Source organism: Paroedura picta, chromosome 1 (genome assembly GCF_049243985.1).
Source record: "Paroedura picta isolate Pp20150507F chromosome 1, Ppicta_v3.0, whole genome shotgun sequence".
In the NCBI taxonomy this organism is placed as follows: Eukaryota; Metazoa; Chordata; class Lepidosauria; order Squamata; family Gekkonidae; genus Paroedura; species Paroedura picta.
Window position 1 is genome coordinate 46,760,162 of NC_135369.1, and position 18,736 is coordinate 46,778,897.

The following is an 18,736-nucleotide window of genomic DNA, read 5'->3' on the forward strand; positions in this document are numbered from 1 at the left end:
TGACTCCAACCCATTGTGATCCCCCCCCCAAATAAATCAGTTTAGGACTGGCCTGTGAGAATGCTCAGTATGTTTGACAGTGTTTCTTTAATTACATAATCTTTTCCCCACTAAAGCAGCCGCAGTGCGCTATATCAGACTAATACAGCAGTTCAGATTGCTTGAGAGTTTTTGTTTCTTCCTGAAATATGATTCTCAAGAGCATACATTTATACAGTATACAACTGCAAGGAACACAAACCTCTTGTCCCTTTCCCACAAGAAGTGTAATTCATCCCAGACTCCATTATACTGACAGTGGCACTTTGAACTGTAGCTGAACTCCCAGTGGTGGCTGTTCTTAAACAACTGGAGGAAAATTCAATTTTATGTAAGAAAAAAAGAGAGCCCAACTTACAGCTTTCAAAATGCTAACTGCTTCTTTGCTAAGCCACACCGGATACAACACATCGTCATGGAGAATAGATTCAAAAAGATCGTCTTCATTATCAGCTTCAAAGGGAGGTTGGCCAGCCATCATTTCATACATGAGAACACCCAGAGCCCACCAATCCACAGAAGGACCATATTCTAACTCTTGTAGGATCTGTTAGGGAAATCAAGAGAGAGAGAGAGAGAGGAAGAGAGAGAGAGAAAGAGCAAGATTGACAAACTTGTCAGAAACTTCCAATTTTTTGCAAATTGAAAAGGAAATGTGTTACATTTTAGAGTTTGCTGCACCTGAAAAATATGTAAATTGCTACAGTTCTCCAGAAATCCGCTGTAACATGGTACTTAGCATACCTTATCCTTTATGTCTTTCAGAATAGTAATCTACCAAGCTAACAAGATGATAATTGGTTTCTTCTTCCCAGGAAAATGCTTATAGCTTAAACTCCATAAAAAATCCATGCAAATAAAACAATCTTGTAGTGCCTGCTATACATGTCTAAAGGTGACACACACACCTTTCACTTCTTTGGAGAATCTGCTTCACAAGGTGGAAGCCTCCATAGAAAAGAAATGGGCTCTAGCAGATGCTAAATAGGCCACCTTAAGTTAGAGAACAGCTAGAAGTATAGGCAGTTCACTAGGATGTAAAGAGGAAATGATAGCATGACAAGGCAGATTCTGGTACGTTAACATGCATAAGCATAATAAACACATATTTTAAAAAGAGCTAAATGCTGGAATAACAGGTTAGAATTATTTTGTTATGGTATAGCAACTGAAAGTTGTCATTTAGTTCAAAGTATCTTTGAAGTACATTTAGTAATTCAGCTGGTTTGTACATGTGGTGGCACTGGCCAATTTCTTTCTGACTCATACTCTATAGAAATATCCCTGCTTCTGCAAACAAAGCTGTTCCTCTCCCTACAGTCTCCTGCATTTGCCCACCCCTAACGATTAGCTCTTCGGGGCCTGGATAAATAATTATGTTTGCTATCAAAACAGAGCCCCCTGATCAAGCAGGAATTCTTTGGAATCTACCAAAGAGCATGTTGATTCAAGGTCCTTTGTCTTCAGCCTCCATAAGCTCCCTCATACCCAGCTTTCTAGATAATGATCTGAAGCTACAGAACCCTCTTCACTCTACAGCAGGCTTTCTCAACCAGGGTTTCTTGCATCTCATCCTTCCCAGTTTATAAAAGGAGCATTTCAATCCCTTCCAAATCTCCAGTAGGTTCTGCACCTTGACCTCCTTCTCCAACATTATGGTTGGCTTTTTTCCAAACCTTCATCCTTTCACTGAATCCCTTGCTTTGGATCCCTAATGGCACAACTGGTTTTGGATAATTTGGGTTGAATCAACCTTTTTTCTTGCCTCAGCTCTCACCACAATGGACTTTTCTTTTCAGGACAAGGCAACATATGCTTTTCCTTTCACCCTTTTATTTCCCCTTAGATCCCCCATTTTCTCCCTCATAAGGCAACAACCAAGGGAAGGATTGCTAAGAATGTGTTACTGTATCACAATGTTGTTTTATGTTCTTACTTTCCTTTGGATTTCATTTTTCTAATTCTGTATCTTGTAATGAAAACAAAGGTTGTTTGAGATTCTTCCTGCTTCGTTTTTCCTTAACTGGAATGCTGTATCAGATAGGATTCAGGTATACCATACATGAGATCATTCAATCCCAAAATAATTGCCCCAGTTACAAGGTACATGTAAAGGATGCTTTGTACATTAGGGGGGCTACATGTGTACTGATTTAAGTAATAACACATCAACCAGAGGTTGAACACGAAACTAACATTGACTCAATAATATTAAAATATGTTATATGGGAATTGCTAAACTGTCATGAGGTGAAGACTTGTATAAGTCCTGTGGGACTACTGACACAAAGTACATATAAAATGCACAAGTTTGTCATGTAGAAGGAATCTCGCAGCAGTGTCACAAGTTATGAACTGATCTTTTCTACAAATGTACTGTCAAAGTACTTTCACATGCATTTAAATACATTGTGTGATACCTCTGGAGCAATGTAATCTGGTGTTCCACAAAAGGTAGTAGTAGTTACTCCATTCAAGATCCCTTCCTTACACATTCCAAAATCAGCCAGTTTGCAGTGACCTTCTGCATCCAGAAGAATATTGTCCAGTTTCAGGTCCCTAGAATAACAAAGAAGTAGAAAGATTACACCTTACTGCATGGCTTTGAAGCAAGGTTTTCTTTATTCCCCCACTCCCAGGTCCAGTTGTAATGTGCTTAAAAAGGCACTGGAAAGAGCCAACTACATGTCTCCCAGGACCTTGTCTGTAATCAAACTGCGGCCCTCCAGATGTCCATGGACTACAATTCCCATGAGCCCCTGCCAGCGGGGCTAATGGGAATTGTAGTCCATGGACATCTGGAGGGCCGCAGTTTGACTACCCCTGGTTTAGACCCTACCTATTTCCTTTCAAAAATACCCTAAGGAAACTTCTTATTGTTGCGGATCTCCCCTTATTTCATGTTGGCTTCATTTGAATTTATTTTAAAAATCTGCTAACACCTTGTAGGATTAGAGTTTTTTTTGAGTCAAGGAGGCAGAAAAGAGAGCTTCTCAGAAGTTGTTCAGAGGAACAGCCAACTACTTTGTTAACTCAGAGAGCAAGTAAGTAACTGTCAGCCTTTGTAACTCAACAGGAAAGTATACTGAACCATCCATTCTCCCTTTTGTTGGCTTCCTTGTGTTGATGCCAACCATCTGCCTTCAAAGGAAGGCCTACCCAGTGATATAATGTGAGTAGCTTAGGATACAAACATCTATTGCTTCTCTCTTTTTCTCCATTTATAGGCTTAGATTGGGGACCAAAAGAAAGGTCACCATCACACTAGCAAAGGGCAGTGTTTATTCACAGAGTAATTATATGCAATAACAAACAGCTTAAGGAAAACACCTGGCTTGTGCAAATGAAATAGTAACACTTTTTAAACTGTATTTCTTCAAATCTGGCTTGCTGATACCGTTCACATGGCTAATGCAATTGATGACTGACTGGCTGTGACATTAGGAACAACTTTTCTTGCGGTGGGGGGAGAATTTATTGAACTTGGCCTCAGATTCAGTCATGTGTCACCTCTTTCAGCATGCAAGGAATTTTTTTCAGTTTGTTAAGACCTACTGAAGAACAGTAAAATGGTAATCTTAAGGATGGTCAGTAATGAGAAATCTTCTAAGGCAGGGGCATCTGACTGCCAGGTTTAAAAACTGGCTGGAGAATGTACATGGATCGACATCCTTCCATATTATTATTATTATTAATTTCATTTATATGCTGCCATTCCTTATGGCTCAGGGTGGCTCAGAATTTATAATAAATGTACAGATAATATAAAATATATAACAGTTCAGTACAATTACAATAATTTATAATAATTTAAAATGACTGGTGCCCATTCCATATGAACACCTCCTATTTCAGGGGATGGGAGATGACGATGGTGTAAATAGGTGGGTTTTTTTGGGGGGGGAGACCTGCAAATGTGAGCATTAATTCCCCGCCTGGTGGAACAGCTCTGTCTTGCAAGCCCTGTGGAATGTATACTTTTTCTCCTATGCATACAAATATATTGTCTCTCTCATACCGACACATATACATACAGTACAACAAATTGTCACGTCTTATACACAACTGAAACTCATAGCTGAAAATATCCGGATGTAAGCGTTTTAAATAATACAGAGAGTTGTAAAATCTATTGGCGGCAACAGGCTTGAGCATAATATTTGAGCATAATGTTTGGCTTATCTTGTTATGCTTGTTTCCTTAAAATAATGTGCTGAACAAAGAAATGCATTCCTCTCTACTGCTTTCCTTTGTGCTAGTTTTTCCTACAATTTTCATATTTTAATGAACCATTGAGATGGCTAATAACAGTACTGGGGAGCCCAGTTTCAATTACTGAAATTGGCCTGGGTCAGGAAAGGTTGAACGTATTTATTTAATTATATATATCCTATTTTTATACCACCCTTCTCCAAAGCCTCAGCAAGCCTTACAAGGTTTAGAACCACATAAAATACATCACCATTAGTAAATAATCAAAATAATATCTAAACAACATAAACTTATACATAGAGGCATATTTCATATGTGTTTCTAGGATGGAAGAGAGGATATATAGATCAATTCAGTGGTGTTCTAATTGAGTGGGTTCTCAGTTAGGTAGGCCAGCAGTTATGATGGACCCTTCTCTCCTCAAACATAGGTCTGGTAGAACAACTTAAGGTCCTGCAGGGCTCTCACGTTGTTTGGCTGAGCTTTCCACTAGGCTGGGACCAGAGACAAAATCCCCACTTCCCTTCCTCTATGGCCCCAATCTAAATTCTTGAAAACTAGTTTGCTTGGCCCTATTGACTAGAAATAAAACTTCTGAGTGACAAAACATTGGAGAGAGCCATCGAAGAATCTTAATCAAATCTCTAGATGTTTGGAAGCTACTGGATGGGACAGAATTTAACCATTTCCACTTGTCCCATTTTTCTTATCTAAAACACACCTCTGAAATTGTTGATATTTATTTACTTCATTTACATCTCACCCTTTCCCCCAATGGGGACACAAAGTGACATCTTATATGATCCTCATGAAAACCCTGTGAGATAAGTTAGGTTGACAGTATATGACTGGTCGAAGGTCACCCAGTATTCATAGAATACAGTGGTGAAACGGAATGGCTAAATACCTCTCCAGAGTTGCTCTTATGTTATGTTCTATTTAGCAGTCTCCAGATGTTAATTCAGGACATCAGGAAATCCAAAGACAGATTTCCTACATGATACTTATTTTGTCCCTACTATTCTTTCTGAGACAAATTATTGTGACAGTTCCTTTATAAATGAAGAATTGGTATTTAAAAAAAATAATATAAGCTAATTTGAAATAATAATATAGAAATATAGAAAGAAAATATAGAAACCCACGTCTCTTTCCTCAAAATCTGTTGATGAAATCAGCCTTAAATGTTTATGATGGAAAAGAGAAGACTGACAGAACGAGAACATGCTTATGTCTTTTGCTTATATTTCCAATAAATATGAAATATTTTCAGATAGCAGTATTCACTATTGTGTTCATGGAAAGTACCTGGTGGTATCTAAATAAGGATGAGAAACTGATAGGATTGTATGTATTATCAGTCCAATGGCACAGGATCTCCACACCTGTGTGGTGTGGCATAAAGATCTAGGAGGTGCCTTGCTGATTCAGACCAAGGAATCCAACTCCAGCAGACCTATGTAGTCTGCTGCATAATTCAGCTGTCTCTTCTCAGACTTGGATTGTATTTTGTATTTTCTATGATTCTATATGTTCATAAAATCATAGAATCATAGAGTTGGAAGGCCATCTAGTCCAACCCCCTGCTCAACGCAGGATCAGCCCTAAGCATCCTAAAGCATCCAAGAAAAGTATGTATCCAACCTTTGCTTGAAGACTGCCAGTGAGGGGGAGTTCACCACCTCCTTAGGTTGAAATAAAAACACTGAGGTTTCTGGCTCTTTTTTGCCAGAGTACCACAGTGGCATATAGGATGAATCCCTATGTAACATTCCTTGGGCTGCTGGGTCAACACCTGTTGTTGACAAGAGGTTTTCTAGTGTTGGTACACCACATCAAATGCTGTCATAAAGGAATTTTTGGCAACCTCCATGTAACAGCATTAATATCCTAATATCTGTGTACTAAACGTCTTCATTGGTAGTCCAGTGGAGTCAATATATTTCTGCAAGTAACTTGACCTTAAAGGCACAGTGCTATTTACTGTTTACTTATTTCATTAGATGAGCCTCTTGTGACGCAAAGTGGTAAGGCAGCAGACATGCAGTCTGAAGCTCTGCTCATGAGGCTGGGAGCTCAATCCCAGCAGCCGGCTCAAGGTTGACTCAGCCTTCCATCCTTCCGAGGTCGGTAAAATGAGTACCCAGCTTGCTGGGGGGTAAACGGTAATGACTGGGGAAGGCACTGGCAAACCACCCCGTATTGAGTCTGCCATGAAAACGCTAGAGGGTGTCACCCCAAGGGTCAGACATGACCCGGTGCTTGCACAGGAGATATCTTTACCTTTATTTCATTAATGTATATAAAACACGACTGAGGTTGTGGGAGTTCTCCAGACTCATTGCCTACCTTATTGGGCCCCTGGGTAGTCAGTCACCCAAGAACACCAATAAGGCAGGTTTTGTCCCACCCCCAATTGCCTCCATCTCTTCTTTGGCCCTTTGGGGTGTCATTGACCCCAGAGGATCAATCCAATGGTGGATGCCCCCCCCCAACCACCTCTGTTTTCTCCTTCCATCTGCAGAAAAAGCTGGAAGTCAGGTATCCTGGCTGAGCAGGATGGCTGGGGGGGGGGGGAGAGGCTGACCTGCAAGCCAGCCCCAGGGAGGCCAATGCAGCCTCTTAGGTTGCCTGTCTGCCAGATATCCTGGGGGTAGGGATGAGAGCCTGGGAAATAGCTGCCCAGTGCCAGGATGGGAGACTTCCAAATGCTCTCCCTCCTGCTCGCCTAGGCCTGCACAGGCTTGGACAGCAACTATCCAGGTCTGGGGGAGCCACAGAAAGGCCCTAGAAGAGGCAGCAGCAGCTGGGGGGTTGCTGCCAACTCTTGCCCCCCACTTTACAGGAGGCCTGTGAGCCATCAGCCACCCCCAACCCTCACTGTGTGCCCATGGGGAGAGGGGATGGGGTGACACTAACGCTGTCGAGTGGGAGCCTACCAGCTTTTCTCAATGGGGTGTGTGGCTCTCATGCCAGGGTCAGGGCCTTCGGCATGCCCCCCTAGAGCCTGCTGTATTCCTGGTTGCACCGGACTTTGCTGCTAGTTGAATATTAAGTCTGTGATTAGGATTAGATAAATAACATAAATACTCAAGAGGTTTAAAATGAGAACTCTTTTTTGCTGTGTATGGTCATAATTCTTTCAAGTAGAACAGCTAAAAATAAAGTTACCTAGGAAAAAAGTCACATGATGAAAAATGATGAAAGGATGGTATGACAGTAGGAAATTCTAGCCTGATGAAGTGTGAAGGTTGAATGCCTAAAAAATAAAGTCTGCATGTCCTCAGAGTCCAAATTTATTTATAGACATATTATTGTTGAATTTTACAGATCCGTTGAAAAGGTTAATATGAGTTATCAAACAACTCACTGCTTGTTTTGTCCAGGTGCTTCGGGTACATGCATAGATAAAATGTCAAATGAGCATACCTTGCAAACTAATGAAAAACTAATGATGAAGAATCATAATGAAAAGCAAAACAGTAGCTGAGCCTTTAAAACATGATGTTCTAGGGAAACTGGAGTATAGGAGTACACAGATGATTTTTTTTTGTCTCTTACCTTCTTCTTATAAGAAGTAGAAAAGCAATGAAAACAGATTTCTACTGCTTACTAGGGATGGTCACAAACCAGTTCACAACCTTAAATCTGTCACAAATTTGGCTGGTTCATGCCTTCCCTGAACCCAGGTTTGGAAGAGGTACCTTCCCAAAACATTTCTCAGATGGTTTGTATAGTTGGGCCATTTAAACCCTCTGTTTCACTAACCAGTTATGAACAAGCAGGGCAGGGTGGGCTGGTGCCTGCATGACAGTGGGTCTAATCCCTGGGATGTGATCATAGAATCATAGAGTTGGAAGGGGCCATACAGGCCATCTAGTCCAACCCCCTGTTCAACGCAGGATCAGCCCAAAGCATCCTAAAGCATCCAAGAAAAGTGTGATCCAACCTTTGCTTGAAGACTGCCAGTGAGGGGGAGCTCACCACCTCCTTAGGCAGCCTATTCCACTGCTGAACTACTCTGACTGTGAAAATTTTTTCCCTGATATCTAGCCTATATCGTTGTACTTGAAGTTTAAACCCATTACTGCGTGTCCTCTCCTCTGCAGCCAACAGAAAAAGCATCCTGCCCTCCTCCAAGTGACAACCTTTCAAATACTTAAAGAGGGCTATCATGTCCCCTCTAAACCTCCTTTTCTCCAGGCTGAACATTCCCAAGTCCCTCAACCTATCTTCATAGGGCTTGGTCCCTTGGCCCCAGATCATCCATGCTGTCCCATCACTAGGAATTGGCAGTGGCCTGGTGTAGCTGCCGCCATGCGTAATTGGTCACTGCCTCCTTTCTAAATGGAGGAAAGTGAAATGGGGGGTTCAAATGAATGGCAGCCATTTTGACCTCACAAGTACCTCCCAACCTCCTGCTGTGAGGCTGAAGCCATTTCAGAGATTGACTTCACCCTGCTTTGACCATGCGTGGGTTTGAATCCCTGCCCAGATGACCGACAAATTGGGAGGGGCCCGATCTTCCTAGCCTGGCCTCAACCAAATGCCTGGCAGAAGAACTCCATCTTACAGGCCCTGCGGAACTGTGATAGTTCCATCAGGGCCCTCAGCTCCTCCAGGAGCTCATTCCACCAGGTCAAGGCCAAGATTGAAAAGGCCCTGAACCTGGTCAAGGCCAGGTGTACCGACCAGGGATTCAAACCCACACAGCAGAGGGCTCCAAGGTGGGTTTATCCTGCATATTTATTATGCTTTGTTTCTATGGCATACCATACTCTACGTAGGTGTAACAGCATAGGTGAATAAGAGAGCCAGAAATATCTTCAAATCCCACAAAGTTCGCTGTCATACACAATCCTCCAATTGAATATTATTTTCTTGATGTTATATAAACATACAGGAAACCTCTTCTAGAATATCCACATTCAAGCTGCTTTTCTTTGCCAGGATCCACTTCTTACACCTCCCTGATACTTTCCCCATGATAAATCATTAATGTTAAGCAAGAGAAAAGTACAGAGATACCAACTACAAAATTTTGTGGTGCCCCATTTCCTTGAAAAGTTTCAGGGCACCCTTTATAGAGTCTGTCAAAAAGACAACACTGGATCCCTTACGTTTATCTACAATATCTGTTGATTTGTCATCTATTTGTTAATACATACTTTGAGCACAGAGGAGAGGCAGACATACAGCAGCAGCATTGACGAGCCATGCAAGTTTTGCTCTTATAGGAATAAGCCTGGCTTGGAACAGTCCCTCTCTCCCCAACTTGTGCCTAGCTAAGATATATAATGTTTCCAAGGTAAACCCCCCTCCCATTTTGTAATTTCATCCAAATCATGAACCATGGTTTAATCTTTTCAAGATGAAGTCATAATCTGCAATCCTGGTTTGGTGGGTGGAAAACCATGTTTTGTAATTTGGATGAAAGTTTGCAATGAGTTTGCACCTTCATTTCCTAGGTGTATGCAAGGGAGAATGTGCATCCATTAGAAAGTGCTGGTACCACATATTACTAAAAAGTGGTCAGAGTGGTACCTTTCATCTTCTGATTTGAGCTTTTTAAAGAGAGACAGTGCTGGTAAGAATATTTACTTTCCCTCTTGTCACCAAGGTATTCTCTCTAGTGAAATAAAATAATCACAAACATTCATGACAGACCAGAGGAAATTTTTCTTTACTCAATTAATGATAGAATTCATTGCCAGCGGATGTAGTAATAGCCATAAGCACAAATGGCTTTAAAAGGCGGATCAAATAGATTCCTGGATGGTAGGCCCATCATCAGTGGTTAATAACCATGATGGCTCAAGGAAACCTCTATATTCTGAAGCAGAAAAACTCTACATATCAATGCTAGGAAGAAACATCAGGCCTTTATGCCCTGTTTATGGGCTCTCCATGGCAACTACTGTCGCTACTGTGTGAAACAGGGTGCTTGACTAAAGGGTTCCACTGGTTTGATCCAACACAGCTCTTCTTTGGCTCTTAATGTACATGTAAACAGCTGTGATTTATAAGGATACCAAGTAACTGAATAAGCATTTTGCAAATGTTAATAAGTGATTAGATGGTTTTGCATTTCAACACACATGCAGACCACTGCTGTTTTGTCTGAATTATGGAATGCTGAATGATTTTGGCATGGTTCCACAATTTTCCTGTAGAATACAAAGGAAGAAATGAGAGCAACAAAGATGGAGAAAAAAACTTGGGTTGTTAACCACTGAGCCTTGTGCCAAATCTGAAGCACATTTTATATAGTTTGATAGGGGAGTTAGATCTCTCACCGCCCTTGAGGGGGCGCCAAAATACTAGCCAATTGAATTTCGGCTGTGAGGCCTTAGCGAGCTATTTTGCGGATAAGGTCTTGTTGCTCTGCCGTGCCATTCCTGCCACAATTAATACAGTAAAGGAACTGGAGGCCTATTGGCCGCCTTTGGCAGTGAGGTTTGATGGCTTCAGGCGGCTCTCTTCCTCTGAAGTGGACAAGTTGCTGGGGTTGGTCAGGGCGACCACTTGCCCCCTGGACCCCTGTCCCTCTTGGCTCCTCAAAGGAGGTGACCTGTGGTGGATAGGGCCGCAGCGGACAAGCTCCTGGCTGATCGCCCTGCTGGATGACCTCCATCGCCAGCTGGATAGAGGCGGGTCGGCCGTGCTGGTCCTCTTGGACCTGTCGGCAACCTTTGACATCGTGGACCATGAGATCCTGGTCCACCGCCTTGCCAGCACGGGGATAGGGGGCACAGCCTTGCGCTGGATATGCTCCTTTCTCCAAGACCAGACCCAGAGGGTTGCTGTGGGGGAAGAGTTCTCGCGTCCTTATAGACTCCCTTGTGGGGTCCCTCAGGGCACGGTTCTCTCCCCCCACCTTGTTCAATATCTTTATGCGCCCTCTGGCCTAGCTGGTGCAGAGCTTCAGGCTGGGTTGCCATCAGTACGCTGATGACACCCAGCTCTATCTCCTAATGGACGTCCATCCGAACTCTCCCCTGAAACCATTTGCCAGATGTTTGGAAGCAGTGACAGAACGGTTCGAGCAGAGTCGGCTGAAACTCAACCCCTCCAAGACGGAGGTCCTGTGGCTGGGAAGAAGGGGGCAGGAACAGGAAGCGCGTTTACCCACCTTGGCGAGAGCGCAACTCACCATCGCGCCCCAAGCCAGGAATTTGGGGGTGACCATCGACGCCTCCCTGACTACAGAGGTGCAGGTCAAGAGACTAGCGGGCCAGGCATTCTTCCACCTTTGCCAGCCCGGCTACTAGCGCCCTACCTGTCCCCTGACCACTTGCCACAGTGATCCATGCGACAGTCACCTCCAGATTAGATTTCTGTAACTCACTCTACGCAGGCCTACCCTTGTCCTTGATCTGGAAACTTCAGCTAGTGCAAAATGCAGCTGCAAGGGTCCTCACTGGCTCACCTTGGATGGCCCACATCCAGCCGGTGCTGAGGCAGCTGCACAGGTTGCCAATTGTTGTCCAGATCTGGTTCAAGGTTTTGGTTTTAACCTTTTAAGGCTTTACACGGGTTGGGACCCACATACCTGAGGGACCGCCTATCGCCCTATGTGCCCCGCAGGGCTTTACGCTCTGCGGGAGGAAACCTACTGGTCGTTCCCGGCCCCAGAGAAGCGCGCCTAGCCTCAACCAGGCCCAGGGCTTTCTCTGTCCTGGCCCCTACCTGGTGGAATGAGCTCCCGGGTGAGCTGCGGGCCCTGTGGGAGCTGTCAGCGTTCCGCAGGGCTTGTAAAATGGAGCTCTTCCGCCAGGTCTATGGTTGAGGCTGGGATTGGCGAGGAAGAACATTGCCCCCCCTGGGAGTTTGAAGTAATCATCATTACCCTCCATCCCCCAATGCCCTTGTTCGGGTAGGGGAGAGTGGCATTTTCCGCCGTGTTGGGTATTTTATAGTCTTTTAGCGGGGGTTTTAACGGGGGATTTTAAGACTACTGTTACCCGCCACGAGCCTGTAGGGAGTGGCGGGAAATAAATAGAATAATAATAATAATAACAACAACAACAACAACAACAACAATAAATGTGGCTACCTTGTGGTAACTATTGAGAACATCTCTAGAAAGGATGTCCATGCCAATTGTTCTAGACAATCAAAAGAAACTCTGCAAGGTTGGTTGGGTGTGAACCCAAAGAGTTTATTAAATTATCTGGGTGTGGGCTTTATGTCTCCATAATCACTAAATTGGCAGTCAATGGAATCCTGCCAAGTGGGAAAAAAATTACCACACATATAATTCAGGGGGGTGACACAGTACAGCATGCAGTGTTTATGCATCTATGTTGCATCTCAAACTAAGCTGTGTAATCTCAGTTACCGAAGAACACTGCACATCACCATGCAATAGGAAAACACTCTACATGTCATCATATCATTGTGCCTATAGTGAAATTAACTTTCATTATAAAAATTTAACAAGTTCTTATGACAGATGAATCATCTTATGTTGATGTTCTGGATGTTTGCAAGCAAGTGTGTGGGTGTCTACTTCTTCTCCCAGAACTGTTTCTCTGTAACAAGTAGGAGAACTACTATCTGATAACTTAGAGGATGATGAAAGTAATTGACTTGGGCCTATTTTCACCAAGGAACCCCTACAAATACATGAACCCTAAGAAAATCAACAAAGAAAAATATAGAGCACAGTTATGTCTTTGTAACATCAGTAGGGTAGGGTAGTCATTTTGCCAGTAAGGGTAGTCATTTTGCCCTGCCCTGTTATTTGCTTGTGTGAGAAATCCAAGATCACAATGTCAAGAGGGATCAAGCTTCAAAATTCAAAAATTCCCATATCTCACTTGTATTTCATAATCCCAGATTAATATAGTGCATATTTCTTTTATTTTTTTAATAAAAGAAAACAGATTGCTCAGCTGGACTCTCAAGGGAATTCTTGGTAGCAAAGAAACAAGCACAACAATATTGCTACTCTCTGCTTCCCCAATGAAACTGATGATGGATGATCTTTCAGAAGACTTTCTATTGGGAATTCTGTGTATGGGCACATTCATGGAAATGTCTGTGACATAACCACAGATTTTTATGTTAGTTAAGGAGCTTAAAAATAATGAATCAGTGTAACAATAACGCAATGCCTTAACAAAATGTTGACTTACAAGGAATACCGGGGGGGGGGGGGGTTAATTTCTTCTACTATAAAGTTCCAATCACAGAAGTTCATGAACCAAGACTTGTGTTTTTGTTTTGTTTTTTTGTCTCCATTGGGAAAAAATAATGTGCTTGTGATTTGAGAACACAAGGACACTGTTATACTAAACATGTTTTCTAACTGTTCAAGAGCCCTTTTCAATATATGAGACCAAACTCAAACTAAACTAAATTAACTCACTACAATATTTATAATTGTGTTTAAAAGTAACCATGTACGAGGTATCTTACGTATTAGACTTCTTAACACTTACATTACACAAGTTTCCCTATTATTTTGTGTTTTAGGTATTGGCTGTTTTGTGTTGTTCTACTTTTGTCCCTGCATCAGACAATACGCTAGTAACAAATACAGAATCCCTAAAAGAATTATTTCAAAGGAAAAGAATAAGTGGATCTATCTGCTTACAAAAACCTCTTGTGACATGGTGGCAGACAGGATGCACTGGGTGAGTTATTAGAATTTGAAACTATGGCATCCCCTGTCGTGCATTCTTTGCTTAATGGACATGGAAAAGAAATGCTGGTTTATGGTCCCTCTGCAATGGTAAACTTCCTGGACTGAATTGTTAAGAGACTTTGATGAATATTAACATGCTTATGGTGATCTGATTAGCTGGTAAGCTATTTGCACAGAACGGTTTGTATTCTAACACTCTGCTCAGCAAAACTTGACACCTTCCTCCAGCTTAATGTTGAGAACTTCAATTCAGACTGGAGGAAGGCTTAACATTTTGCTGAGCAGAGTGGTAGAATACAAGTCATCTAATACATTAGCTAGACTTCATGGTCTAGGTAATGTATGAGATAATGCTGGGAAGCAAGATAGAGGGGGAAAAAAATCAGAAAGGCACTTTTGACAGTTTATTCATTTATTTCTTAGATTTCTAAACCACCCTCCTCGCGAGCCGGCTGAGTTGACAATCCCACAGACGCAATATCTGATCCTTCCATACTGTACTCTTGCTTCTATATTAACAAATGGGAGAGGGTATCTTAAAGTTGGGCCAGAGGATGTTAGTTTATGACATCTCACTTATAGGGTCAAACTGCAGAGGAGGGATCAGAAAACCTTAACCACTGTAAACAGTACATTTACTGGCATCTTCAATTATGTATTTACCTGATATCACAGGACTTCAAATGGCAATTTTATGGTCTCATGGCTAAAGAGTGGCAAGGGAAAATTCTGCAGTCTAATAGATATTAAATGGTTTTTTTGAAATAATCTGAACTAATAGTCCTGGAACTGCTCAGAAGTCTTGGTAAGGGGAACTAATACTAGAAGGACTGCCTAAGTACATCATAATTTAAAACAACTAGGGTTACAACCGGCAAGCCTTATAAGACTCAAGTCTCTGCTATTATCACAATAACTCACTTGTACAACATAACATCATATAATTGAGCATTAGTAAAGTGGGTCTTACTGTACTGTGAGGAGTAGCTGCAGATCTCCAAGCAGCTACTTAACAGAGCCAAAAGGACATGCTGCAATCACAATTTTGCATCTCAAATTGAAGTGTAAAAAGGTAAAGGTAAAGGTATCCCCTGTGCAAGCACCGAGTCATGTCTGACCCTTGGGGTGACGCCCTCTAGCGTTTTCATGGCAGACTCAATACGGGGTGGTTTGCCAGTGCCTTCCCCAGTCATTACCGTTTACCCCCCAGCAAGCTGGGTACTCATTTTACCGACCTCGGAAGGATGGAAGGCTGAGTCAACCTTGAGCCGGCTGCTGGGATTGTACTCCCAGCCTCATGGGCAGAGCTTTCAGACGGCTGCCTTACCACTCTGCGCCACAAGAGGCTCTAATTGAAGTGTACTGTAGCCAATTAGGTCTATCTGAGGCGTGACATGGGGGCTGATGATGAGGAACAAGGCAGTTTGCCAGAGAAGGTGATTTATTTGATTCAGAACTTCTTACGTATAACTGAAATGTTCCCATTTTTCGCTGTAAAATCCTCCATATTACACAAGGTTCTTGGGTATGGTATACTTTGAATATAATTACACCACCATGAAAATTTACTGAATGTTGAACTTCTTGGAAAGTTTACATTTGGAACAATTTCATTGCAATAATGCATTTTATTTATTTGTTTAAAATATTTTGTAGCTCTGCTTCTGGCTTCTTAAGATATACATCTGGGAGCCACATTGTGGGGGGGAGGGGAGGTGTGGTCGTCGACGCACTGGTTGGCGCACATGCCTGCGCCTCCCCACCCGCAACGTGGCACTGGCTGCTTCAGGCGCAAGCGGCCACTTCAGATGCTGAAGCACCCAACCCTAGTCTGCATGCACATCCAGCCAACTCAAAGCTTATCCATAACTTTGGCAGTGGCTATTTCCAGGGTGGGACCCACCTGCCAACCATGGGCTCCAGCAATCAAAGGGTTGGCTCACTTTCCTGAAACATGGAACTAATTAAAAGAAACCAGTGATTGCCAAAATAATTCATATAAGAATAAAAAGCAGTTACACAGCACAGTTTGAACTCAAGTATTGATTCATTCCAAATAACTTCTGCATCAGAATTGTTTGGACCAGCTGTCTAAAACCCAGAAGAGATGGAGCAAGATGAATCTAACTGGGAAGAGAGTTCTGATTGCAGTGCCACCATTGAGAGAATGTCTTATCTGTGTAACCATTTCTCAGACCTCCATCAGTAAGGGAATGGGTGTCTCCTTGATCACAAAGTATGTGCCCAAGCTCATACAACAAGAGGGCTCTCTCAGCCTCACCTACCTCACAGGGTGTCTGTTGTGGAGAAAGAAAAGGGAAGGTGATTGTAAGCTGCTTTGAGACTCCTTCTGGTAGAGAAAAGCAGCTTATAAGAACCAACTCTTCTTCTTCTTCTTCTCCTATTTTGGTTAAAATTTTCTAAAATCTTTTTAAGAGCACAGAAGATCCCAAGGTGGTGTATTTTTCTCAGCCAGCTCTCTCAATACTATGATAGGTACTTGTTATATGACAAAGGGATGCTTCTATTCTTCTGTCTAATCTTGGAAGAGAAATCACATACATACACACACACACATCTACTTGATGCTAAAAGATAATAAAGGCTTTTGTAGATATAACAATCAAATAATTTAAAAGCATTTAAAACAGAAGACAAAAGGTAAATATTGTTTCCACACTTCCTCTCAGAAGAATTATTTTGCTGTCGTTATCTGACAGAAAGCATTGGTCCCCTTCCTACAAACCCTACAGGAAAAAGGCTGCCCTCTTAGGAATGTAAACTTGGCATGCTTCTTGGCAGTCTCCTACTGTCTCTCACATTCTCATTTAACAAAAGCCCCACACTATTAGGCTAATGCTAAGGTCAAGGCTCTGTTTATGTGGTGCGGTGTCTTACAGGTAGTGTTAAAGGAGATAAATTCTTGCATCAGCATGAGCAAAAATAGTGAATTTTGTCTTCAGAAGGCATTTTTCAAAGTCTAACAGAGAGATAGTTCAAGATGCTAGGAGCTGTGGACTGGTAAGTCAACTGAAGCCCACACAGGGCAGGTTTTACCAACACACTAAGTAGGTTGAAGCCTAGGGCTTCAAAATCTAGGGGGCCTCCAGCCAAGGGGTATAATATTTTTGACACTGTCATAGGCATTTCTTATACATGCTGTCATTATGCACTGGTCTATCCAACCCTTCAGTAATTTTTCTTGCACTCCATTTCAGAATAATACTGCGCTTGGCTTTACTCATTTTTATTTAAAACCCTCTTTACTTTCCCAACTTCTTTTAGTTGTAAGGGTAGGTAGGGGATTGGGGGGCAGCTCAGAAGTAGAATAGTCTAGGGCAGTGGTCCCCAACCTTTTTATCACCGGGGACCACTCAACGCTTGACAATTTTACTGAGACCCGGTGGGGGGGGGGTAGTTTACTCCTCTACTCTCAACCACTGCCCTAATGCTCTCTGATCGCTATGGTAATTTTTAAACATCCCTTCAAAATAAGATACAGACACGTCACAACAATAAACATAAGGAACATTTTATTTTCATGGAAATTTTAACTCATGAAAATGACAAATCAATGGGAACCCTGAGCTTGTTTCTCTGCAACGAGATAGTCCCATCTGGGAGTGATGGGAGACAATGACACCCGAAGTGTGTTGTAAAGGGGGGGGGGAGAAGGCGTCCTTCGCGGCCCACCTCCAATTACTCAATGGACCACAGGTGGTCCGCAGCCCACAGGTTGGGGATCATTAGTCTAGGGACTCTATTCATCTAAATCTGACACTGAGCCCACAGCATAATGGTGCTGAAACTCTACCCAGCTAGAAAACTCAACTGGTAACCTTGGGCCAGTCACTATATCATACGATACTTGTGAAGATATATACCATGCTTAGCTCCTTTGAGAAAGGAAAGCATAATAGTTCAAATCTCATTTCACTCATAAACTCATTATGTAACTGCAGCCAAGGCCCAAGCATCCTTTCTTGAGGCTTGGTACAAACCTACAACACAAGCTTCATCCTCTCCCTTCTCTCACTCCCTTGCACCTGGGTCCTGAATTTCGGCTTTAGCAGTTTTACAGGCCTGTTGTTTAAATGGGGGCAAAATACCAGGTCCCAAATGTGATTGTGGTACAGCCCGCCAAACTATTTCCCATCTGTCACAGGAATCTGAGCATTATGCTTTCTAGGGAAAACTGACGGGGCTCTTTGAGTGGATTGAGAACTTATTCGTATTTAGAGGGATTGTCCAATTGGTCTGCATAACAAGTGAACCTACCTGGCTACATATTTTATATTGTACTAGCAGAAAAGCACGCTGCAGTGTGCAATGCAGCGGGTGCTAGCAGGGATGGTTGGTTGGGGAGGAGGTTGGGGGAGGCAGTGGATGGGAGGAGTGGGCTCCGTGACGGGTTTGTGGGCTAGTTGGGTTGCCCAGATGGGCTCTCTCCTAGATTACTGCTAAAGATACATAAATGCAACATGCAGGATCAAATGGTGGAATGGACTAGTAGTAAGTTTAAGAAAAATTGAAGAAAGCCCTTCTTCAAACAGAGTATAACTAAATGTCTTTTTCCATATACACAACATGCCCCACAAACATCAAGAACTTTAGAAGGCCCATGTTCTGGTTGCCTTCTTGGTCAGAAGCAACACTGGTATCTGCTAGAGGCAAGTCTACTTTGCTTGGGGAAGCCTGCAGGGCTTAAAGCCCTTTTGACCTCTAGAGTTTTCTGCTTTACCAGGCTTTGAGAGTGAGGTGTACTTTCTCTCTTTATCTTGATGCTGCCTTCACTAGTTATTCTCCAGCACTTTCTAGTTGTTTTCCAACAGT

General features: G+C 42.6%; 1 protein-coding gene across 1 annotated transcript in view; it reads right to left on the reverse strand.

Moving 5' to 3' along the window:
* PRKCE (protein kinase C epsilon) overlaps positions 1-18,736 on the reverse strand; it is a 422,794-nt gene that overhangs the window by 32,708 nt on the left and 371,350 nt on the right. Inside the window, exons 12-13 of the mRNA XM_077337194.1 lie at positions 2,460-2,598; positions 398-586 (exon numbers count right to left, since the gene is read on the reverse strand). Coding sequence (XP_077193309.1) covers positions 398-586; positions 2,460-2,598 — 328 coding nt within the window. The remainder of the gene's footprint in view (positions 1-397; positions 587-2,459; positions 2,599-18,736) is intronic.